Raw genomic sequence first — 26307 nt, forward strand, 5'->3', positions numbered from 1 at the left:
TTGGGTACAGTGCTTCCATAGAGACCCTAAAAAAACATGGGCAGGGGCGACAGGGTACAGTTTGTCTTGGACTGAACTTACTCTCACAATCGGTATCTACATTGTGGCTTTAAGGTTGACCAACAGAATCTAAAAATAGCATTAATTGTGAATTTCTGTTTTCTGTCTTTTTAGCACTACAGATATGTCTTATAGAATAAATGGAATATAGAACCAGTTATTTAAATTGCACTTGATGTTAGATTTGCATTCTAGCTGTTCAGTAGTATTAGTTTTAATCTGCAATAGTGCATACATTAAGTGGAAAGGAATGCATAGGTTAAAGGGCCTTAGCGTTGTGACTGAGAGGCTTAATGGATATTCAGTCCTAAAGAAGTACATGAAAACATACATATGGTAGGTATTACATTTCCGTGAAAAACCCTCTATCCATCCTGAAAATGAGCTTGAATTCCACATGAGTGAGTATGAGTTCAGGGACCCCATTTAGAATCTACACACGTTATGGCTGATTTTATGGAAGGATCCCCACATTGACGGTTTGACAGATGTGACAAAGTGCTGTGCTCGAGTCGAGGACGTTTTATTCTTAGGACACTTCGCTAAAGGAATGCATTGTGCATACTGAGTTGTAATGCTATTTGAGCCGGATGTTTTCTTGGGTACGATGAGTGTAATCTACATTAGTCTTGTTCAGGTCAGTCTTGTTTGGTGAGATTTTCTTTTTAATTTATTTTTGTATTCAATAAACAGTGTGCTCTTCTGTACTGCCCACCATTCCTTTGTCTACTCTACTCTCTACTCTACTTTTGGAATAAAGTCTTTTTTGGAACTGAATTTTTGCTCATCTTCCTGATGTCCATTCGGGCAAGTTGTAATATTATTTTAATATATTTTGTTCAATGTATGCTATAGTAGTTGACATTATGTGTCATTTTGAAAGGTCCTACAATTCCTGCATTGTGTTCTGAGGGAAAGGTATGGCTCTATAATTTCAAAGTAAACAGAAACACTACATTGTATTTTTGTATGATGAGGCTGTCGAATAGTAAAAACCAGTAAGATAACCATTTCCAATTTGTAGGTCACTGTTGTCCGATTTTTGGTCTGAAATATCAAAAATCCTTGCTGGCATTTTCATGCATCATAATACAAGAGAGCAAAATAATCAACTGCTATCACTACGATTCAAAATGTTGAGTTTTTATCTTTCAACAACATTTTGTTTTTTAGCTTCATGGTATGTTAATCTAAAATGATCTCTGTTTTGTGTTGATGTGATGAGTAGTTTTCTGACTGTTCATGAGCCTCTGCGTGTCGTCCTTGAACAGCTGCACTGTGGATTTAGGAGTCAGGGAACTTTTCCAAGACACAAACAAATACACAACCAGGATTAGTTTGAGCAATACTAATAGCTCACATCACTCAGTCACTCCATCTCGCACTCGTTTGCTTTGACTCTCTCATCTGTCACCCCTCCTCTCACTTGCTCTTTGGTCCACTCTTCCAGACTTGTCACAGCTCTCTATCTCTCTCTCTCTCTCTCTCTCTCTCTCTCTCTCTCTCTCTCTCTCTCTCTCTCTCTCTCTGGAGAGGGCTGGTCATCATCTGCCTCTCTTGGTTCCTGCCTCTCTTTCTTTCATGTCAGTATGTCGGTCTTGACTGAACATCAAAGTCTCCTCATCTGGTAAATCCATCATTTCGTTGGTCTTGTCTTTTCTAATGTGATCTCACTGACCCAGAATAAGACTGTTTTGATTGTCACCATCATGCACTTGAACTTGCACTTGACACACACTTGAAAAGTTCATGTAATTAACACCAGAAAACATCACACACGACTGCTAAAAACTAAATAGTGAAACTGTAAAAACCAATAGGCTTATGTAACAAAATGTTTTTGTGTTAATATTTGGTAGATATTTCCCATTGGCATGCATTTGTTTATTTGAATCCCTTTGTTCTAATGTTGAAGTGCCTGCGCATAAGGGCAACCAAAAAGGGAAAAAATGGATTAGCGCAAACGCAGATCTCTCGCTGTTGCTTGTGTTCCTAGACGAGGAGGGCGCAAAATGTTTGAGAGTTTAGGTACATGAAATTGAAAAAAGGGAAACAGCATGGTGAATCACACCATCTCCTAAATGACTTCTGTCTGGAATTAGTAAAGCCCGCCTCCAACTTGATTTGATTGGCTGCTTTGGCCAAAACAACTGTTGCGTCTCCGTGTCTTGAGATGCAAAGTATTTTGTGCTTATTTTAATTTTTATGTGCGCCCCAAAATTTGTCTTGCAGCAGCAGAGAACAGCGCCCAGCATTCACGCTGTACCAAAGGAAAAGAGGTTTTACTGGGGCGCTTTTCCATCGACGCAGCTCTGTGTGATCGGGCCCTTAGTTTAGATTCACCACAGCAAAGATTCACAGTGAGTGGTATATTTAACTGTTAGCATAGAGCAGTTTGAGATTTTTCAATAAAAAAATACTTAAAAATCTGCATGTAGTTAAGAGGTGTTTTGTTTACAGGGAGGGCCAAAGTCCACTCTTACTGAAAGTTCCTCTCAGGAGCTGTAAGTAGCCCTCTGCTTGAGTTTAGATCTTGTGATTTTCTATGAAGTTGATGTCTCATCTGATGTACGACTAGTGAGTGTCTGTACTTGTAATGCATTGTGAATTGTTCCAGAAAAAGTGCACAAAAGGCCTGCTCTCATACGTGCTAACTGGAGTGGGTGTACTGTGAGTGTGTTTGAGTAGGAAAATGCATCAGTGGTGGCAGTGCTTGACCGGTAAGCTGACTCACTGATGAAAACAGTGGCTTTTGTTTGCTTTCTATTCTGCTACGTAACAGCCGACCCTGTCCTTCAAACTGAACTCATCCAGTAAGCAAAGAAGAAGAAAACAGTCTACATGCTGAGACAAGTAGCATCGCAATCGCCACATGGCTATATTTAGTAATCGACACAAAAGTCAACCAACAACAGATCATATTTACAACTTTACAAGAAAAACTGTGAATTATAAAACGTATCAGTAAACAGTTCTGTCAGCTCATTTTAAAATTGAAAAAGATACACCAACCTGAATAAGGCAAAAATACTTTTAAAAATCTGAAAATGTAAAGCTATTTTGGCAGTGCAAATCTCCAGCATATTTTCTTTTTCATGAGTAAGAATGAAGTTCTCGCTTCTTTAGCAATCCCGACATGTTTTCACCTTGTGCTTTCATCACAGATGTTCACTTCATTGTCATCATTATGAAGGCGCCTCTCGCTTTCAGTGGCAATGAACAGATCTCTCATTTTCTTGTTTGAATTATTGTAGATGATGTGGGATCTCCACCTGAAAAACAAGATAAAATATAGTTACAAGCCGAAGAGCGCTGGTTTAGCTCAGTTGTTTGAGCAAGCGCCCCACGCCCAGAGTCCACAGTCCTCCTCACACTAATCGTTGGTTTGACTCGTCATCCTGACGCTGATTGGTGCATGTCATCCCCCACTATCTCTTCCCACATTTCATGTCACTCTACAGCCAAGTGAAGGCAAAAGCCCCCCAAAAAAAGTAATTTGAGGCCATTCATTCCTTTTTTGGAAATACTATGTTGATGGCAGGATGACAGGAATGACAAGAATGCACATGAGTCAGTGGTCACGACTTAGTGACATCAAAGAGTTCGCAATTATAACTCTAAAGCAAATGGTACAAGAAACCACACACTCGATGAAATGGTTCCTTCTTCAGCTGTTCAAAGTGAATTCTAGCTACCAAACAACATTAATGGGTTGTCAAACTTTCATGTTGTGGTCATGTAAAAGACATTCATTTACATTTCAGCACATACGATGTTTAAAAGAAATTAGAAAATCAGATTAAGCCTACTGTATATAAATCTAAAGTTACCAAGTTATCTTAGCTGGTCTTAGTAGAGAAAAACTCAAACTGGGGAAAGGATCAAGCTAGTATGTTTAATATTGTTGGATTATTCAGTAGCGTGTAAATCAAAAAGGTTTTAGTTGAATATACAGACAAGACATGGGGGCGGGGGGGAACTCCAATGTAAAATCTTGATTGTTTAATCTGATAGGCTATAGTTTAACATAAAGGGACACTGGGATTAATAGTTGGCTCTAAAGTTGAATCCATTTTTTTAATTTGTTCAAGTGTACATCTACCAGGTTTGGGTTTTAATAATAGTGAGCTTTAGAGAAGCTGGAAGGCAGATGTTCTTTGTTTTTTTAATAGTACAAAGTGTTCAGTTTTCCTTTTTTTCTTGTCTTTATGCTACGATAAGCTAATTGTTGCTGTCCATGTACACATTCTTCCAGTTGGCTCTTTGGACTGTGATTTTTGTTGATACCTTGAAAATAACATGATTTCAGTTTTTCATGGGCTACTCATATATCTTTTTGCGATGCTAACAAAGGTTGGAGATTGCATAGAATCGTTTGAGTAATATCCTTAGTTGCGTCAACAGATGAAGTATGGGGCGACTTTGCTGAATTGGTGTTGTTGGTGCTTGCTGTGGTGTATATCGTGTCATATCTGTCTTTATCAAAGCTCCCCTGAAGAGTTTCTATAAATATGTGCGCTAAGTGGCAGGAATGTCACAGCTAGGAGACCCCGCCATCGGAGGGCAGAGCTGATTTTCCACTCTAACAATGTAACAAGTTTGTGCTAACACTCCAGCCAAGGTACCACTTGTCTCTCATCCAAAGAAAAATAATTACTACACTATTATGCATAAGGCTGGATGCTCTCTTTTATGTTTAATGCTTGACTAATAATATTATCAGCTAAACTTGAGCTTTCCTGTATCTATCTTTCTGGCTGTAAAGCATTGTGATCATACAACATTACCAGCTGGTGATAAGCTGCCTTTTGCATGCCTGCCCCAGTGTAGAAGGACAGCATACCATGTCAGCTACAGTGATGACTCAGACGCCACAGGCTCTGTCTCATCCTCATCCAAATTAAACTTCCTACTTGTTCACTTTGCCTCTTGAGGCACTCTGCAGTTTTGCAATAAGTACTTTGTTGACTGCTGGTGGGGAAGGAATATTTTTAACTTTCACCAGCTTCACTTTCACAATTGGAGGAACCAAAGCACTTACTTATAAAGCTAATTGCAACATGGTTGTCAAATAAACCCTTCAGCTCACCCGTTTCAGGTTGCGGAGGCTACAGGAACGGATGGACTCCATCAGCTGGTCGTGGGCCGACCTCATTGGCGTAGACGGCCTGCTGCCCTCCCCTTCCCTTCTCTCCACCGACACAGGCTTCAGAGCGTTCTTCAGCTCCTTCAGGATGCTACTAGTTTCATCCTTCCCTGAATGCTTCAGCTTCCCCTTCTTGCCCTTCTTAGCCTTTGTCTTTTTTGTCTTCTGGCTGCCCGCCTCGTGGGCCCTGATGACCTCCGCTATCATCCTTGTGGGCTTCTTATTCTCCCTTGGGGGTGGAGGGGGAGGAGGTGGGGGAGGAGGAGGTGGGGGTGGAGGAGGAGGTGGAACAGGAGGGGTCTGTTTTTTAGCCAAGTCCATCCTGGGGAGTTTGGGTGAGGACCAGGGAGAGACCCTTGGTGAGCTGTATGGTGATAAATGAGGAGCTCCTTTCTAGGGAAAAAGAGGACATTTCGATGATGACAAACACAGTTTTTACTGCAAAGGTCTAGTGTGCTTGCTTTCGGTGAAAGTTGAAGTTTGAACAATTAACGGGAAAAATGTACGATGATGTGTTGCATTTGAAGTTTCCACGGTTGATGCTGTAGCTGAAATGGCAGCTGGAGAGTGTGTTAAAGCGTAGGTGAGCTCAGTGATCTGTTAGGGGAATCGACAAATGATTGGATGATTACTAGTATTTTTGTGATTAACATTCAACAGTTTGTTGAAGAGGTCAAATTTTGTCTAAATTGATTTGCATTGTTGCATAGGTTGTTTGCTGAAAAGCCTTTTAGTGTCCATCAATATAAGGACTCAGAACAGGCAAGTTGGCAACCAGTGGAACAGGGTCTAACCACACCATTAAAGAAACATGACCATATTTTGAAGCAACTTATCGAGTTACACACCAGCGCAATGGTTCTGGGCTTAACAGCTCCCACTGGTGCCCCCTGTTGGCCCTGCTGTTGTTGCCTCTGCTCCTGCATTCGTTTTTGTCTCTGGCGGTCCTGGTTCCTGGTGAGGATCCCTGTCATGCTCATCCTGGGACCAGGCAGGTTGAACTGGTAGCCCAACTTGATCAAGGTGTGATTTTCCCTCAGAATCTTCACCATCTCCATCTCTACCTGTGGGGGCAAGGATTGTGGAAGGGGGGCATTGTTACACCAGCAAAACACTTTGTAAATACAAGAAGAATGGAAGACCTACTGAGCAGATGATGGTTACTTGGTGAATATTTGTTTGAGTCAAACGTTGAATAAGAGAGCTGTACCAACCTGTCCTCCACACATGTGTCTCTGGTTGTGGAAACGAAGCTCAGTCAGGGTGTTGTTTCCTGGCAGTGCTTGAACCAGCGCCATCACGCCCTTTCCAGTCACATAGTTGGACTCTATATTCAGACTGACGATGGACGAGTTCTCCCTCAGCATCTTAGCAATGGCCAGAGCAACAGGGTCATCTGCTTTGGTGTTTGCTAAGTTAAAAATCTTCACATGGGAGTTGGATCTTAACGCTTCAGCAAATCTAATAAGTGTTCCCTAAGAAGAAAAATAGTATGTTAATATTTTCCCAGAAATAGAAGTTCTATGTATGAAATATTTTTGAAAAACATTGGACATTTTGTCAACTAAACAAAGACCAGATTGTTACTTCAAAACAAAGATGTTACAGGTTTTTTATTGAATGATCCGACCATTGGGAACCATCTACCATCTACTACAATCCCCATATAGGGGTTATAGCATCCATTTAACAATTAAGCAATGTTTGACAAGTGGTCAGCGGGGCTTGAACCTAGTTTGTAAGTGATTTCTCCTTTTTTTAATCGTAGAATGACTTTCTTAGCTACTATTTGCCAACGGGCAAGGAAAACATGTCAAAGCTTTTAACTGACTCTGTAGTCATTTCAGTGTTTATGCTAAATGTTTAACCATGGCCTTGATTATATAACCATGGCAATATGCCTGGTTGTAAAAATAAGAACGTAAATGGTGGAACTTCAATGAAAGTCTAACATAGAGTCAGAATTGTTGGAGTAAGATAGTTGAAATATTGAAATCTGACATCTATAATGATGGAAACAGACCATTTTTGTACTAGTACCTGTGCGATATCATCAATGTTGTTGAGATTAACTTCTGTGAGTTCAGGGTCATTGCTTAGAGCTTGTTGGAGAACTTCGTCAACAACTGTTGGGTTTCCAGTGGCGTTTGGGTCGACAGGTGGAGGGGGCGGAGTCAGTCTCATAGGCTCCACTCTCTGTGGCTTCAGTAGCATTGGGGCGTTTGCTTGGGGCGCTAGCGCCTCAGAATCCCTGAAAGGTTCAGGTTTTAATTTATTATCTTCCTCCTCCTCCTCCTCCTCCACCTCCTCCTCATCTTCCTCCTCTGTTACAGCTTCCTCCTCATCCTCACTTTCCTCCTCCTCTTCCTCCTCTTCTTCCACCTCCTCTTCCTCTTCTTCCTCCTTCTCCTTTAGTTCGTCATTCTCTTTCAGTTCTTTTTCATTCTCAACATCTTTTTCATCATCTTCCCCACTGCTTTCTTCGGTCACACACTCTTCCTCTTGATCTTCATCCTGTATTTTGACACAATTACTCAGTGTTTGACATGCAATGCTGTTTTTGGAGGTTTCCTTTGAAACTTTGGAACCTGTATACAGCTGAGCTTAATTAACACATTTTCTACAAAAGCTGGAAGGCAGGTTGTTATGGCCTTCCTTCCTATTAATACTTTAAATGACTTATTACTTTTAGCTTATAAAGGAATCTGCCTATAGTTCCATCTAGTTCATCCAACAAGCTTGCTTTGCCTCTGGCACATTAACCAAATGCCAAGGAAAATCTAATTAAATATCACTGACCGGTTTCAGGCTTCCTCCACCTATCTCGTCCTCCAGCAGTCTACGTGTCTCATTTTCCCAATACTTTGAGAGGGCCTCTCTGCTAAAGGTGCCCGTCGGGGTCTTGTCCGTCTGGTCCCTCTGCCTGAGTCCTATTGGAACGTTGGCGTCAGGATCAATGTCTGCCAGCTCCTTTTCCAACTCAGCCAACTCCTCAGGGCTGAGGGAGGCCAAAAGCTCGTCCTCGTCCACGTCTTCATACTTACTCAGCTCTCGTCGGTAACCGAAACAGCTCATGGCCAAAATGTGTTTGGGACACCACGGTCAGACTGAGTTCAAAATACCACAGAAAGACCACCTTATGAGTGGCATAGATTTAGTGAGATGATAAAGCTCTCTGTGAGAAAAGATAGTAAAAAAAATTGAAGTCCACCCTTTGGTTGCTTGAGATCCACAGGTTTAAGGGCTTGTTGCAAATTCAGAGTCCAACTGATGTTATCCTTGTCTGTTCAAGGTGTTTGGAAGAAGTGGATCCAGTCAAAAGGGTATTTCAGACGAGCCGTGTCCAGTCTGAACCAGATCTGTCCCCCCAGTTGTGTTGCTGCGAGGGAGCCTATGTGCTTGTGTTGTTGGTGTCCTTTCCGCTCTAATCTCACCAGCTGCTGTTAAGGCCTTAAGAGAGGGATCAGAGGGGCGAGTACCAAAGTGTGGGCCCCATGATGCTGTATCTTTTTTGGGAGACACTGCTCTGAGAGACACAGCCACAAAAAGCATGTGAGCTCAGAGACTAGGGCCTGTCAACGTAGCAGTCTGTCACCAGGGCCTTAGTGGCTTTGTTAATCACCAAAAAAGACAAGCTGCACCCAACAGAGATGAACAAGAACGATAAACACAGATAATGTTTCACCCAAAAAGCAGCCCAGGCGTCATCGCAGCATGTTCATCACTAATGATGTGTCCACACTTTGTAATTGTCATTTGATCTTAGATTATTACAAAACTCCAATAACATGGATGTGATACATGTAGAGGCAATGCCAAAGCAGAAAACTGATTGGCTTTATTTCCCTTGACTCAATGGCTGTCTGAAAACTGTGAAGATTTAAGACTTTTTGCAAGAATCCAGCTGACTGGGGATATAACATTGACTGTAGCCACCTTGATGTTTATCACTGTTTTATTGACTCCCATTTTTAAAGAATGGAATTCAGAAATATGGCTGTCACCATTTTGGTTTTATGGAAGAGGGGACCATATTTAAATAACTGAATTGAGATGGAGAGGAGCGAGCTGTTTGCAAACACTAAGTTATAAAGCTATTCATACTATACTCAAAGTTAGTTTAACAGCTGGCAAATGAGCTAAGAAGAAACATTGTTTCCCATAGAAAAAGATTGTATTTAATGAAATGGTAGCCAACTGGATTTGTAAGACTTAAAAAAATGTAGTGAGCTTTGGAAATGTAGTAAACTTTTAGCTCAACCACTCATGTCTACGGTTGAAGGGTGATCATGAGGTTAAACAAAGGTCAAGGTTAGTTACAAGAACCACAAATCTCATCACTGTGGCCCACTGTCTTGTCTGTCTTGAAAAGCTTACAGCAATCCTGATTTCAATGCTTGGCCAATCACAAATGAATTGATGAATAACAAATAACTAACCAGAGAGGTTAGCATAGACCAATCTACATGTTTATAAGTGTAAAAACTACTCCTTTGGAGCCAGCCTCAAGTGACCAGTCAAGGAACTGCAGATTTGGGGATATATGCATGTTTTAGTTGTCCATTGGTTTTAGCGGTTTTGGTTTTAGCCAGCATGGCTCTAAGAATCTCAATGTTCTGATGATTAATCCATTATATTATTCCATGCTACAATACAATATTGTCTCTAATATTTCATAAAGAAATGTATGTTCCCCAGAAGGTCAATCCTACTTGCTTTAGCGATCCCCTGCCTTTGCATTCCAATCAGCCACAGCTAACATCAGTATGCTAACATACTAGATGGTAAACATTTCAAACATTGGTATACATGTCAACCATTATACCCGCCTTACTAAAAAAGGGTTAGCATTTATATTATTCTACCACTTGCATTGATCTTATAATACAGCCTGACAGAATTGATAGCAAAGCTGTGCACCTCATTTAACCTTTCAAATAGATTTCAAATAATTGTTGTATCACAGGATTTGTGTTAGAAAGAAGCTCGATCTTACTAGTAATTAACTAGTAACTATACTCTCTTTCCATGTATATTTTCTCTTTTTGAAGATAATGCCTGGTGTATGGCTATATTTTGCCCTAAAGCATAGTTCAAACCTGCAGTGAAGCTAAACATCTACCAGTAACATACTTTTAATGTCCCAGAAACATACACATTAATTGAGTGATTCCCAACCCATTCCCTTTTTTGGTTTGTGACCCCAATTTCTCTTCACAAAACTTTGGGGACCCCAGGGATCTAAAACACATGCAGCATTTTCTCAAACGATTAAAATGCCATGGACTACTGAGGGCCCATGCTAAAAACGACTAAACTTGTCACTTCATTTTTTATAGTTGTCTTAAACAAAGAACAAAATCAAAGTCAGAAAATAGAGTTTATTATAGGCTTTTAATTAGTTAACTTAACAATTGGTATCATTACAAAATATTAAAACACTCAAACACTGAAATTCCAAAATAAGAAAAAGCACTTTTATGTTTTCTTGTTGTCAAACCTCAGATTGACTGTACAAATGTGAGCACTGAAAGCTAGCACAAAGTGAGAACAATGTAATTCACCCACACAGGTGTTTACACTTAACCTGCCTGTTTAGACCTCTGCTAAGGACTGTGTGGGCATGAACGCACTGCCCATGATTGGCTTTTCTATTACAGGCTGATGCACCTGCTAGGGCAGGATAACCAAAACTAAAATAATTTAAATTGGTTGATGTTGTTTTAGACACTCTTCCAAACTTCTCCTTCGAGCGGGTTTCTACTTAACAAGAAGTAAAAATGCCTGTGTGGGTGTACCTAAAGCTTTTGAGGCTTCTGATTTACACTCATGGGATGTGTTTTTCAAGTTAACATTGCAATCTATCTAGTTGATAAGTGATATATTAATACATAAAAAAGGTTGCAGTGCATCTGTGTAGGGATTTCAGAGCCGGTAGTCCTGATATGTATCATAAAAAAACATGATAATCACAGTCACATTTCAGCAAGGCACTCCAGTGTATATAATATAAAAAATAAAAATAAATAAAAAAGGATTTAAAGGCCTTATATGCATATATTTTTGCAAATATAATAGAAATCAAGTATATCCTCTGAAAATAACTCTGTGAGTATTGACTGTCTACAATGGGTGTAACACCTGAGTCCCACTGTCTGTGATTTTTTCCGAGTTTTCCAAGTCCTATCTTCAATTTGTTTACATCGCCTGGACAGCGGCTGACTCCTCCCCTCGCAAATAAAAGTTGTTTAATTGAGGGACTAGAGAAAAGAAGAACAACATACTGTACTCACTGCTTAACTGCGTTTCTAGATCACGCTCATTTCGGGTAAATTTACATGCAGTGTGAAGATACGAGCATAATAAAGATCGCTAGTATTAGCATGCTCACCCAACAATGCACCGCAAGTTGTTTTGGTTTCATGCTGGTGCTCAAGGGCGACAACTGCTGGATGAAAAAATCGCATATAAAGCCTTTAAGAGAGAAAATATATTCTCATTTGGTATATTTTAAAGTGTGACCAGTGCATTTTCATTAGTGCCTCAATTACACAGATATAAATTGTATGTTCTATGTGGAGGAGAGTTCTCCATAAAGGTCATAGTCACTGTAGGTCAGGTATTTCTTCAGCCGTGGAGGAAAAGGGACTGCAGCCATTGCTTCAGGGTTATTCAGAGTCCTGAGGCCCATGTGACCTCGGATAAGCAGGCGACACAAGTGCTGCAGAGACCGTGGTTTACCTAGGTACACACAAATACATATTATTTATAAATAATAAATTTATAAAAATTATAAATAGGCATACAAATAATCTAAAACACAAAGGAAATGATTCTAAATTCTACCCAGTATTTCAGAAATCTCTTCCCACTCTGGTCTCTTCTCCAGGATGCGTTTGAGGTTTGGACAGATGTTCACATGGCTGACGTAGTCCAGGAACATCCTTACAATGCCGCCAACCAGATGTGTCAGCCAGGACACCGATACATACTCACAGAACTGTAATAAAAGAAAAAATAAAGTGTATGATTTATTGAACAGTATGTACTGGCTTAAAAGCTCAATGATTGGTTAATTGGTGGGATTTTGTGTTTAGACAACCCAACAAAGTTACACTCAGTGTGTATGTGTCTGGCTGAAATGACTCTTACTGAGATGGCATTAGGTTGACTATAAATCTGGTAAGCTTGGTTGTGGAGCTCAGTCCACGTACTGTCTATTTCTTCACAGTTACCATGGCAACACTGGAAACACCTAAAAGAGGAAGAGTTTCACGGCTGAAATGTTTGAATTAGTAAACATCAAATGCAACTCCAGAAAAACTGAGCCATAGCTAACTTACATTTACTTTATTGGAACCAAATATTTTGGAATTATTTTTAAATCAAAGTTGGAAGACTAACTTGTAAGCTTGATATCCGCTGTTCAGCAGCAGTCGCAGCATCACTGGATCCCTCAGGCTGTACTGCAGGGCTGTCGGGAACAATGTGTTGCAGATCACACTGAAGTTACAGTTCACCTCTGCGCCGTAGGACAACAGAAGCTGCACCAGCTCATACCTGGCAAGGACCAGACAAAGATGTCACAGGTAGCATCAACACAACCTGGCTAAAACGACGACAGGAGTATAATACAAACATTTGCAGCACACCTCTCAGCTCGAACAGCGACCAGGATGCACTGAAGTGGATCCAGGTCGGTTCGTGCTCCAGCTGCGAGCAATATCTCTGAACAGGTGACATCACCGTTGGAAACAGCAAAGTACAGAGGAGTCTTTCTCAGGTCCCCGTAGTTCTCTGCAGCGAGATTTCATCACAATCAGGGTAAAAGTTTCATGTAGCCAGTTTTAATGGACAACACCAGTGATCTGAATTGATGTTTTTTTTACAAAGATGGAGTCATAAAACATAAGATTTTAGAAATATAAAAGCAGGAAAACCAACTGAAGCCCCTTTTACCCATGCACTGCACTCTTGACATCGTCCAGTTGGAGTGCATGTGTGAATATAAACAGCCAAATTTGATAAGGAGAGTCGATGTGTGAACATAGTAGGTCATGGACATTCACCACGCGACAGTGGGTGTTTTGATGACACCATTCATTTTGAGTTTCTCTGCTTTACACTCTGCTCACTTTGGTTGCTCGTAATTATTTATTGTATTGTCCATACATCCTTGTACATGTGATATTGGCACAAAACAATCAGTCAAAGATTTTCTTTTCATCCATGTTGCGTTTAGAGACAGTATTGGATATCTTGGTTTAATAAGTCATATTTTTTTCATCAAGTGTGTCTGTCTGTGAGGAATGTTGGCATCCATCAGATCTTACCAGACATGTGAGTGTCTAGCATTGCATTGACATCGTATCCTTTCTGGAGAAGCAGCTTCAGACACTCAACCTGTCCCCCGTCTGCTGCAGAGTGGACAGGGTTCTGGCCTGAGAGACGGATAGCTTTCTTTGTGGTGATGGGGATGAGAGTCCTCAGAGCTCTAAAGAGAGAGAGAGAGAGAGAGAGAGAGAGAGAGAGAGGAGATAAACAGGAAGAGGACAGAAACAGTTGAGAACAAATGCTAAAAGAAGAAAACAGGACGGAGAAAAATGTTCATTAGATTGTGGTTTGAGCGACTGTTATTTAGCGACAGAACTGAAAAACAGTGATAAACAGAAGGCTCTTTGTGGAAATGAGAAGAGTGAGAACACTGCAGAGCTGTGAGGTGCAAATGCAGACATGTTTCTACAGTTTGGTCAATTTGGCTGCAGAATTGGAGTAGAAGAATGTTAATTTGACAGAAGTGACGTCTCTTTGTCTTGGACTGGATTATCTTTAGAAACTTCGATTTTCTCAAGCTGTTAGGATGAGAATATTGCAATATCTGAAGGCTCGGTTCTACAGCTTGAGAACACGGATATCAGCTCACAGTATGTGTCCCTCGTATGCAGCTCTGTGGATGGGCAGCTGGCAGGCATAGCTGGCGACATTCGGGTTGGCGTTGTGCACCAGGAGCAACTTGATACAGTCCAGGTTTCCGTTTCCAGCTGCATCATATAGCACTGTGTCCCCATTGCTGGCTTGGGCATTTACGTCACCACCTGGTGGAGCACAGTGGGAATACAACAAGGTCAAGATACTGTGTTAGAAAAGAGAAGTTGAGGTGTCTTGACATAGACAGACAGAAAGTGATTCAGTGCATTGAAGAGTGTTTCAGTATTTCACCATGATGTATGAGGATTTCCAAGGCTTCAGCGTTTCCATATTCAGCTGCAATCCCAAGAGGAGTTACACCATGAGCACCTCTGGTGGTTACCTTTGCACCGTGTCGAAGAAGCAGCAGAAGAACAGCCGGACATCCAACCTGATGTGAGAAAAAGGAGGCAAAGACACAAAACAGGGAGGAAAGCCTGTGAACGGCTCTTTGTTCCTTTCACAGAGCCGTTCAAAAAAAATAACAGAATAAAACAGTTTTATTTCTCTGATTCACTCAGGTTATTTGTTGTCTCTATATTCAATCTGTAGCTCGCTCAACCACCGTGCCCTCTCTCTCTCTCTCTCTCTCTCTCTCTCTCTCTCTATATATATACGTATATATGTATACATGTGTAGGAGGAAGATAGGCTACAAAAAGAGTGTTTTCTTTCCTGAACCTTGACAACATATCTGGTCTAATGACTTACTGATTCAGGAGTGAATGGATGGATTAGGACGGATCATGATACTAAAATGAAAACTGTTCCCAGGTCCGACTCGGATCCCTACGTTCTTCCTAAAGAGCCTTTCAATAAAATCAGGGCAGTCGGGAACGTCACAGCACAACTATCGATGCTGCTGCTCACCTTTGCTGCTTCATGGGTGGCTGTCCACTTCGATTGACACACCTGCTCCACAAAGGCCCCACCCTTGATGAGCGTAAAAACCATGTCGTATGATTTCTTTCTCACCGCTAAGTAACAAGAACAATAGAAAACAATCCTAGTAAAAAACCCAAACTGACAACATTTATTATCATTTCAAATGTTTGTACAGCTGATAACTATTTACAAAGTCTACAGCCATGCAAACACTTTTTTTAGACTGTTTTTAGGATAAGCTGTACTATGAGCTTAAAGCTAATGTGACCTGCCGAGGGACTGCAGATGTAAACTAGCTCTAAGCTAACTCTGTTACAATGCATCAAATGGCAACATTTATGTTTAATATTGTACATGGTCCCTTTTAAAAAATGTTAGCATGCTGACATAGGCCTAAACGCAAGATACAAGTTTGCTAATGTTAAGCCATCTAATGTTTACTCTCTTCATGGTCTGAGCTAGCTTGTTGTAGCTAGATAATATTTTAATAATTAGCACTAGCCAAAGAGTATACATAGAAAAATATAAATGAAAAACTAAAGTTGGAATTTGACTGTGAAGTTTAAAGACAAATACTGACCTACTTTAGCCGAGACTATACTCTTACAGAAAAGAAATGACAATCCCTAAAGCGTGTTGAATCTACGTCTGATATAGCTCATTTTTCCTGTTAAAAAAATGACATCATGTAACTAAAGTGGATATACATTAACCAGCTCTGTTCAGGAATACAGGAATATATGCTGTAAGTGAGGGCCAATGAGGGACTATAACTATTACTTATGAGTTTGTGTGTGTTTATGCTACCAATCAGCAAAGGAGACTCGTTTCTGCTGTTGTTGTTGTGTGGTGAAGCCTGGTGCTGCAGCAGTATCTTGACATTTTCCACCAGGCCGGCCTCTGCTGCCAGAGTTAAACATGTGTCCCCATCCTCTGTCTGCTCCTCCAAGGTCAGGTCTGTGGATGTCAGCACTACTTCAAAAACACAATATAGAGGTAAGTATGAATTGAGAAAACACTCTAACATGCATGATTTTAAACTCTTTTTCCCTTTGTTAATGGTTTCCTTCATTGTAGATTATACTTTTTGTTGTTTAGATGTTACATGCTGCTGTGATACTAAGCTCTCACCCTGTAACACAACATGCAGGATCTCCTGTTGAGGCTGAACTGCTGCTGCGTGCAGAGGCAGCTGACCCCTGCTGTCTCTCTCTCTGAACGCAGACGTATAACCTGACAGCTCCTGCAGTGCACACACATCACCTGCAGGGATACAAGCAGGACCAATACAGGTAAAACAAGGCAACAACTATCTGTATTTAGTCTATACAGAGAGCACAAACAAACAGGTAAACAAAAAAAAAATTTTACTGCATATAATGATGGACGACACATCTCCACCTCAACCAGCTGTACAAAAGTGAAACCAAAATACCCCCCCACAATGGGCGCTGACACAATTGTGCTGGTGATGTCAACAAGAGCCAGAAAAAAACTGTGCTGCAGTTATAACATCCCCACTTCCCCACTTGAACACAAAATGAACTTGAGGTATTTAACGACAAAGTTCCCTCAGGTCGGAAAACTCCACAGCAAAACAGATTTTCTTTTGGGAGCTGTTGTCCATATTTTTATCCAGTCTATGATACAAACAGTTGTATTTGTTTGTAGCTGCCTCTGCTTTGTAGAACTGTAACCTTAGTATAAATGTAATTACTCCACATGCACAGATTCTTGTGATTAGACAGTGACGCAGAGAGAAATAGAACCTTACCTGTGTGAATAGCTTCCATTATCTTCACAAATTCCTCACTGTTTGATTCTTTTCTAATGAAGAAATAGAGAGTAGTGGGTGCAAAGAAAAAACTTAAACTAGAAACACCATCATACGTCTTCAAACCAGTGTAGCAGTTGATTATTCTAAAGTTGTTTCTTACAAGGAATCCCCAAATCTTTTGGAAAATATGTCAACCACATCAATCGATAAGTATATGTTACAGTTATAACAATTAATAAGTACTTATAATGTATTCATGAATCTCTCAGTGAAAGCATTGTGGACATGTTGACAATTTGGACTGTCTCAAACCTGTGAATTGGTGCTGAACATGGCAGCTTGGAGGCGTCTTGAATGCTTTCACGGATGGCAAACTCGATAAATTCTTCATTTATGCCTTCTTGCTCAAGGTTATCCATTTCTATATCAAGTGATACAAACAAAAAAGGTTACATGGCTGTCCCTCAATGATGAGCTAGATGAGTGTTGGAGTCTTGCACCAATCAAGTTCAACGTTTGGTAACTCTAAACAAAGTCGCCTCTGTCTGAACTTTTTGCTTAGCTGCAGACATGCAACTTGTTTATCAGTGGAGGGCTGCTGGCACAGTGTCGCCCCTGTTCATGCTTGTCAGATGTCATTATAGTGAGTGCATTAGTGAACGAGAGAACGCCACTAAATTAAGTCACCCTTTATATTAGTCATATTATTCTGTCTCACCTGTGGATCTGAAGTTGTGCCCTGTAGCCCTGCAGCTTGTAGTTTTAGTTTGTGTTTTAGTTTTGCGGGGTCCTAAACTGTCTGAGTTATATTTAGATATGACCCGCTTTGGATGACCTTACTCAACTGATAGTGTGTCTATCATGTTTTCATTCTTAGCGCCACAGAACAAAGCGCTCCTTAACTCTGATTTCTACACTGAAATCACATTTAATTCAGTCCAAATTAATTTACAGGACGCTATATGCAGGGGGTGGGGGGGGGGGGGGGGGACCCCTGCGCATTACTGTTGATATAAGTCTTTAAGGTCCTCACGATAGTTCACACTGAGGTTAATGTGTCTTCTTCTTTTGACTGGTATTGAATAAATAATGTAAATCATTAATATTGTATTTGCTTTTACATGTTTTTATGATAAAGAAGGAAAGCCTGTGAATTAATTCCATATCATAAAAGTATTTAAATCATCACAGAGATGCGCAGGCCTACGTTAGTTCAATATTTACGTTAGTTCAATATTTAAAAAAAAAAAAAAGAAGTTAAGCCATACACATTCAGATTATGCACGAGCTCTTTGATGGCAAGTGTGGAATAATCCACACCACCCAGAGTTAAAAAAAAAAAAAACCTGCAAATAATCGTTTAATGACATACATTCACAAATGAAAAACTGTATTTTGCTATTTTTATAATAGATCTACTTATAGAAAACATATAGAGTGAAGGAAAACTCTTTATTTATGAAAACAGATCATAGTGATTATTTATTATCTAAAAGGTTAAAACAGATAAAACATTAACAGCAAAAAATTTTGCAAAATTATGTTTTAAATAGTTAAATAAATACAGTTTGAAAGTAGACATAATGATATAATTTCTAAACAAAAATCATGGATGAAAATCTCTGCTATCATCAGTTTTAAGCTGACACCACCAAAAAAAAAACCTCCAAAACTAACAAAGACATTTAATGATCACATTTTCTCACAACAGCGTTGGAAATAACCTTGACATATTTCTAAGCAAAATATTCCCTCGAGAGAACAAGTGCCCACTTTCTCCCCCTGACGAACAAAACTGAGACGTGGGAGTTTATGGAAAAAGTCTCAGACAGCGTCAGTGTGTGACACAGTGACTCAGCCTGTAGGCGGCCTCTCCACCGCGTCAAAAACGACTTCACCAATCTGTCTGGAGTGAAAGCAGACTGCCGGCCCATCCTCAAGTTTCACTGCACGCTCATTCCAACATCACACACTTGCACACAATGAGCCCTGTCTTTGAACTGAAAACACTGAATTTCATGCATCGGATTTGAGCAACCACGGATTGTTGCTCCATATGAGGAAGAAAGTAAGTAGCAGAATTTAATTGTTCCTTTTTTTGATTTTGATGAGTTAGTTTTGTTGTGTGTAGTTAATATGTAATTACTGATAAATCAATGTGCATGTATACCATAGATCAATATGCTTGTGTTGTCCTTTTTCTCTGAGAATGTTTTTAATGAGGGGTATAACTTTAGACCTTTTTGTATATTACTGTGACAAGTCATGCTAAAGCTTTTAATTTAATACAACTGGAAGATACGTAAAAAAAATCTTACAATGTGTCAACTTTTACAAGAGTTGAATAAATCAATTTGATTTGCGGACACTATCAGTCAGTCCCATCATCAAATATTAATACTGCAATTAAATAATCCTGTAGTACTTAATTATGGAGTTTGTTATGAAGTAAAGCGTGCTCATAGAGAAGAGGACTTCCTTTTCAGAGGGGCATCATTGTTGCATTAAGTAAAAGGAATGTTTAAGTGTTAAGAGCTCTGTAGTAATTGCCCCACATACTGCTGGTGCTGCAGTCTTTTTAAAAGGGGGAGTGAAGTGAAAGGACACATGGATGCAGTTTGCATTCACTCAATATATTGAACAGGGAAGATCAGCATGTGTTCTCCTAGACGTACAACTACACCTCCTCTTTATTCTTCAGCTAGATGATATTTTAAAAGATTATCCTTTTCACATAAATCACAAATCCTGCCTGAGACACTGACAACTTGAAGCCCTTTATTCATCCTATTTAAGCTCCTATGTTTTTTTTTTTTAATTTGATATGATATTTTTTAATGGAAGTAAAAAGAGTCATTCATGCTGTCACATGATCTTACGAACTTTGCACTTGTGTGAATATGAAAATGAAGTAAAAGGCATCTGCTGTGCAAAGAGTTATGGAGATTGGCACCTTAAAATAAATCACACATTAATCCGCCTATTACGCTGGAAAAAAAATAAAAAGTGAAAGGAAATGTCAATCAAATATTTGTCATTATAATAGTCAAAACCTTGTGAAAAAATGTACCTGACTGTAACGTCACCAGGAAATAAGAAAATCTTCTAATATGAAAAAGACAGTCACTTAACAGGATATCAAACATGATTCTAACAGTGTTTAGAAATCAGTGTCCTCTATAATGGGGCAGATATCAGTCCTTGATAAAGTCTTACGAATACATCATGGCTCCTTTCCTTCATATGAAACATGGAAGATTTCAGTTATTCGTGATGTATATGTGTGTACTTGTGCAGTTTTGTGTGTCTTTTAATGCACTGTTTTAACTGCACACATACATCTACACTACCATATTATACTGTTAGCCCTCTACCTCCCCTTTGCAACACAAGTCATGCACATTAAAACACACACACACATTATCAGAACAGTAACGAGAAAACAAGCTGTATTGGTAACAATAGATTTCTGTAATGTACAATGCATGTATGGAGAGGGGAAGGGGGGAAGGGGCGTAAAAACCACAATTGCCCGCAACAGGAAATGAGGTTGGAAGAGTCAGAATCTCTTCTATTTCACCGGCCAATTTCCAAGTGTGAATACATAACTGTGTACTAATGTTACAGATCGTCATTATTACAGTATTTAATGTATAAATACACAGCATGTTTGAATGTTTCACCACCTATTTTCAGATCTTGAAAGCACCTTGTCTCCTCTTGAGTGTGTTCACAAGTTTGAATCTGTGCTCCGGAAAGTTTGGGACACCGATAACTGATGATGTGAGAAACCTGTCACTATTGGTGAGGTTATTTTGAGTTTCCTGAAGCCTTACGCATATCATATTCGTATAAAATATCATATTTTTGACAAATGATCTCATTGTATGAAATGATCCTTGTATCACTCTGATATTTTGTTGCTATATTCTTTGTCACTGTGTCCATTGCAGAAGCAGAATATCCCTTCTGATTATGAGATTCCTGTTAGCTACATCCCCAAAGAAGTGGTACGTTCAATAAGTGAAATGAGTGGAGGAAACCCAATTTAATATTCAAGGAAAGGATGTTAATGTCTTTGCTTTACCTTCTTGTCCAGGCTGGCACGTGCTGGGTGGTGTTAAATATCTATCCTTTGGAGCAAAGTCTTCGGAAGCTGGCGACCATGTTTGGTGCCATCTCCTCCAACAAAGAGAACATCATAGTTTTTATTGCAATGCTGAAGAGTTTACGCTTCACTTTTGACCATGAGGAACTGGTAAGTAATTAGCAACTGCAAATAAAAATACTAATAATGATTAACACTACGTTTTCCAAAGTGTCTCTATCATACTTTATACAGAAAGTTAAGGAAAAATCTAAACGCAGTAAACGCATGCAGTCTTAGGGCATTTAGGGCATGTTTTGTACATTAAAATGCACAATTATGTTATTCAAGGATTTCTTGTTGTCTGATCCCCCAGGAAACAGCGATGCAAGTCTTCCAGTGTCACTACCAAGAAGGGAGCTTAATGTCTGGGCTTTACTTTGACTACATCAAAGACGTTTTAACCACCGCCTCTCAAGGAACATCTAGCTTCTCCTGCAAGCCGCCACCATGTGTTAATCCAAACCAAACGCCAGGTACCTTGTTTATTTGTGTTTTGAATTTCTAAAGGATGCTTCAAAAGCCATGGCAGCTTAGAAGCCTGTTAGTGTTTGGGTATTGATTTGGGGTCAGGGACACACAGCTCAGGGATCAGGGATCAGATAACCTTGAATCAAGCCATGACAGATTGTTAAAGGAATTAAACGCTCAAAAGCTGCATTCAAAGGCCTCATGTAGGTACAAATAAACACTCTACTTAGTATTTATGCTGATTAAAATCTCAAAGGGGTATCAAAGCACAGGGTAAAAGTTCAAATCCACAGTTGAATATCAGAACCTATTACTTTAACCATTGGTCCGCTCTGCTAGTTCAATGAAAATCAAGGAGCGAGGATTAGTCTAACAGCTATCAGATGTCTACGGTGTAATTGTAGTCAGGAAATTTTCCAATATTATTTCCTTCTTCCAGGCGGTCAGAAGGAGGGTCGTGATTACAGCTGGTGGAAGAGAACTCCTTTGCTTTTGGCTCTCATCCCCTTCACAGCTTGTGTCGTCATGTTAGTGTGGCTGGTGAGTTAGAGAACCAACTCAATGTGGTTTTTTTTAAAATATTTTTTGAATTGGTCTAATGGTCTTCAAACAGGGATTTTATAACATTTATTTACTGTATAGAAGAAGTGGACCAGTAATCTTGGTTTTCGGTCAATTGTTTTGAAGCACTGATTTTGTCATATCTACCATCGCCATCTTATGTTTGGAGCCTAAAGAGACCATAATAAGATGTTAGGCCAAATACACATTGGTACATATCTTTTTGATTGACAGTTTGCTATGGTTGCAACCTGTCAATAATAGTCACACCCTGAATCATCCCCTCCTTTATCTTCTATTTTACTTTAAACGGTCAATTATTTAAAAAATTGAAAGTCATTCTGAATTACAGATTTAAAACTATGGATCATAAACTCAAAAGTAAATACATTTACATTTACAGTAATATATCCAGATTTTCTCTTCTGTTTCCTCTTTCAACCAGTTGAGTCGTACCTTGCTGGCCAAATTAAGGTCACTCCTACATTGGAATTACTTTTAAAACCAAGAATATATGATATATGTCTTTAATATAGTTTATGCTCTCTACAGGATTATTTTACTTTTTATTTTGCATTGGAATCTCATTGGTTGTTACCGCAGAAATTATTCTTCCTGCCCCTGGGGTCCATACAAAAAAAAACACAGAAGTCAAATTAACAACATTAGTGAAGAAAAATAAAATACAATCACATACAAACCAAAGACTGACACAATTCATAATGTCATAATCACATGGTTAAAACAGTAATTTACCTAAAAGTATTCAAAATTGACTTTTTCTACCTAAGTCAATCAAATATCATTCACATTCATAAACATGTTACATGCAGACCAAACTGATTTCTTTTTTAATATCCCTAAACTCTTTGTTGAACTCATCTTTTCGGTGATCTGGGTTAAATGTATTGGCAGTTTATTCTAGTTCAGCATCGCCCTATACACAACAGTTCTCTTTAAAGCATTGGATTTAGTTTTGTGTAGGTTTTTAGGTTTTAGCCCCTTTCTTCCCTTCGAGGGAAAGAGTCTAATAATGGCTAGTGTAAAAAAAAAAAAATCTGTTTCATAAGAGGCATTAAACTTCTCAAGGGAGTATAAGCTTTCTTTTTTTTTCTATTACCACCAATACTGGAACAAAGCTGTAGATCTGTTCAGACCAATAATTGCATGTATACATGAAAGGTCAATTACCCAAATTGTATGGATTGTTTATATACCGCAATAATTACTTAATGCATTTTCTTAGACCCTTCATTTTTAGCATGATGCACATGTTTCCTGTGTTTCAGGAATAAAAATTATATTGGGAGCCTTTCCCAATATTTTATTCAGAGAGGATATGGTCTTGAAGTGGTTCTAGTGGTTTGGCAATAAAATGAGAAAATGTAAGGGCCCAAATCTAAAAAAAAAAAAAATGTCCTTTGGGGGTAATTAGTCCATCAAGTACACTGACTGTTCTGCGTTATGGTCTCCAAGGGTTGGTCTCATATATGATAATGCCTTCATTTCATGAGCACTTCCAGGAAGGCAGTTCTTGTAAAGTCAACATCTGCTCATCAAAAATTCAGTGGTACTTTGAGGCTCCGTTACTACCTAATGCAATGATTTCCGCTTTTCAGATTTATTTATGATCTGTCACGAGTGTGTCAAAGAAAACTGAATAAAAGAGCATTGTTTAGGCTGTGAGTGTGATTTTCTAACATATTTTCTAATTCTAGGTCACATCTGGAAGGCATAATCCAACATGCCGCACTGAAAATAGCCAAATGGCACCTTCTGACATGATCCCAAGTGTGTCTGTCTCCATCCCACTTCAAACACTCACCCACGCTGCTGACTCTCTGCCAGCGGGGGAGCTGATCCCAGAACACGAGAGTGGATGAGCCATGATTAATAGCAAAGAGAAGTCTCTTACGCGGCAGTGTTAACACTGCAGGTTGTTCAGAGTCCTGCTGGGTAAACGAGTGTGGTCTGACACTCTTCTTCTGCTTTCTCTTATCCTGCGTGCATGGACTCGAGCCACAAGAAAAAAAAAAAAACTCACCTGCTGGATAGGCTGGTTGTTCTGTCAAATTCTTCTAGCACTGAGCAATTCTAAGAGGTTTTGTGGGACCAGAGGAAGAAGACTTGACATTATGGCTGTGTATCTGCCATGAATAGTGTCACCTCGGCCGATGTTGGACAGCCAAGTTTATTTTTACAATATTACACCGTCTTAGGATGTTTCATTTCTTTGATGTAACCCCCTTTACTGTTGTGTTGGCTGTGTCTGTGGTTACAGAGATTGTTCTGTAATTGCTGTTTTAGGAATCCTTTGGTGCTAATGCAGAAAAGTGTATTTCTAAAACACTGAGATCCATCAAAGTAAGAAGGCTCATTGGAGAAGTTGCATGTGCTCTTCTGCATTTTGTCTTCAACTTGTTGTTGACATTATTCTGATCTGCGATCTGTCACAAAACATGAACCTATAGTCGCAAACAACAGTTCAACAAGCGACCTACTTTGTGTATCAAAGATTTGACCAGATGGCAGATAGCCATGACCAGAGGCACTTTGAATCCCCTCATTGTATTTCAAAGCTGTTGCCCAGTGATCTATAGCTGCTACTCAGGCCACAGTGAGTGTGTTAGAGTTTTTAATGCCTCATTCACCGAGTCAATCATGTTCAGTCATGAGAACATGACTCCCGAGTGTGAGCGCTCTTGCACTGCATGTGTCAGAGGAAGGGAGCAAGAGATAGGACAGACAGGACAAGGGAAAGTGAGGGAGATAGGGAAGGATAAATGGATGGACGGATGAGCTCAGTGAGGAGCATAAGGAAGGCTTGTTCTCGTCACAAAAGGACTGGCCGTAGGCTGGAGGAAATACCAGTTACAAACACGACTGATGTCGGCAGATCCCTATGAATCAACAGACAAAGAATCTTTCCCGACCGCAGGCTATGCTAGCCTTATCTACAGAGGATTGTTAGTATTTCAACAACAGTTCTAATGATTTACTTCCAAAACCCATCATTGAAACATGGACAGACATACTTTTATTACAACATTTGCTCTTGGAGAGAAGGTCTACAACTTTTGTGTTTTACTGTATTTGTGAACAATTTGTATATTCTGCCATTTTTTGTACTTTGTGTCGATTGATTGTGAGGTATTGTAAGTTATTTTGGAACAAGATAAACCACTTAAAAATTTGAATAACGTCTTACAGTTGCAATTATGAATGCACAGGGGGAGAATAAATGACCCTGGAATGTTTTAGAAAGCAGAACTTTTGGACTTAGCGTTGCATATTGTTAGATGTACTTCTGTCCATGTTTGAGCTTCTGATCATTATTTCTAATACTCTTATGACAAACCTATAGTTTGTTTGACTGAACCCCGTGAAGTGTGACATCACATTTTATGAGCCTTGTATATATAAAATGCCTAATGTCTGGCTAATTCATTCATATCACGTGCATTTGCAGTAGTTCATTATGACAGTTTTGTCAGTGGCTTTAATGAAATGTTGACATTATTTTGTCTGCCTCCTGCAAATGTACCACGAACAAATTCAGCCTGTCAATGTATATTTTGAATGTATTTGTCAGAACTGTAAACTGAGATTTTACATGCACATATTATTTCTGTTGGTGAAATTGTGAAACACAAAGCCTGAATATATTCTTGAAGATCTTTCCATTAAAAGAAATTAATAACAGTAAAGTCAGTTTGATTTTTAAAGGATGCAAATGTTGCTCAACATAGACAAAAGCACACATGTTTCGTTCTTGAAGTAACTTTTACACAAGGATATGAATGAGTTCACACATTATTGTATACAGGTTATCACAATACCTGAATTCAAAACTTAGTAAAAATCAAAAGGTATCAATAGCGAGGCAACAAATAGAAGTCCTAAGCAACTTATATTGGGTGATTTCTTGTTTCTAATTACTAAAAACTGCAAGTAATCTCCTGCACACCACAACTTGTTGGTGCTGAAACGTTGCCCATGTCATTTTACACTTTTGACAGTGTTTTTGAAAAAACATTGGTATTTGTGCATACTATTGATAATCAAAGTAACATAGATTATGTTTAAAACATGTCATATCTAATGTATCAAAGTATATACATGTTCACAACCATATCATTTAGAATAATGTCCTTTCATAAAATCAAATAAACTGTATATCTTATTAAAATGTGAGGTTCAGTTTATATGTTAGTTAATCTAAATTCAAAAGAAAGTGTTAACTTAACTTTCCTTTCTGATTTGTCCTTTGATTTACAGTAAGCCTATTTATGGT

At 39.2% G+C, this 26307-nt stretch overlaps 3 protein-coding genes across 3 annotated transcripts; 1 reads left to right on the top strand and 2 right to left on the bottom strand.

The window, feature by feature from the left end:
- Positions 1-2914: 2914 nt before the first annotated feature.
- Positions 2915-8639, bottom strand: lmod2b (leiomodin 2 (cardiac) b). The gene is made up of 6 exons (XM_020644060.3): positions 8006-8639; positions 7247-7720; positions 6421-6681; positions 6055-6270; positions 5150-5599; positions 2915-3332 (listed from the first exon to the last, which is right to left on the bottom strand). Exons 1-6 carry the CDS (start codon positions 8279-8281, stop codon positions 3306-3308), a joined length of 1704 nt encoding a protein of 567 aa, XP_020499716.2. The 5' UTR covers positions 8282-8639; the 3' UTR covers positions 2915-3305.
- Positions 8640-10591: 1952 nt separating this feature from the next.
- Positions 10592-17613, bottom strand: asb15b (ankyrin repeat and SOCS box containing 15b). The gene is made up of 14 exons (XM_029279377.2): positions 17553-17613; positions 17147-17255; positions 16832-16884; positions 16189-16320; positions 15865-16029; positions 15043-15149; positions 14426-14564; positions 14130-14301; positions 13540-13700; positions 12859-13003; positions 12611-12766; positions 12359-12461; positions 12053-12206; positions 10592-11947 (listed from the first exon to the last, which is right to left on the bottom strand). The coding sequence occupies exons 2-14, from the start codon at positions 17251-17253 to the stop codon at positions 11778-11780; spliced, it is 1764 nt and encodes a 587-aa protein (XP_029135210.2). The 5' UTR covers positions 17254-17255; positions 17553-17613; the 3' UTR covers positions 10592-11777.
- A 1081-nt stretch (positions 17614-18694) lies between these two features.
- On the top strand, positions 18695-26276 carry LOC109991705 (uncharacterized). Its single transcript, XM_020644055.3, has 7 exons — positions 18695-18902; positions 20531-20638; positions 20788-20844; positions 20934-21092; positions 21298-21457; positions 21892-21992; positions 23732-26276. Exons 1-7 carry the CDS (start codon positions 18891-18893, stop codon positions 23894-23896), a joined length of 762 nt encoding a protein of 253 aa, XP_020499711.1. The 5' UTR covers positions 18695-18890; the 3' UTR covers positions 23897-26276.
- The last annotated feature ends 31 nt before the right edge of the window (positions 26277-26307 follow it).

The sequence above is a fragment of the Labrus bergylta genome, chromosome 23, assembly GCF_963930695.1.
Source record: "Labrus bergylta chromosome 23, fLabBer1.1, whole genome shotgun sequence".
In the NCBI taxonomy this organism is placed as follows: Eukaryota; Metazoa; Chordata; class Actinopteri; order Labriformes; family Labridae; genus Labrus; species Labrus bergylta.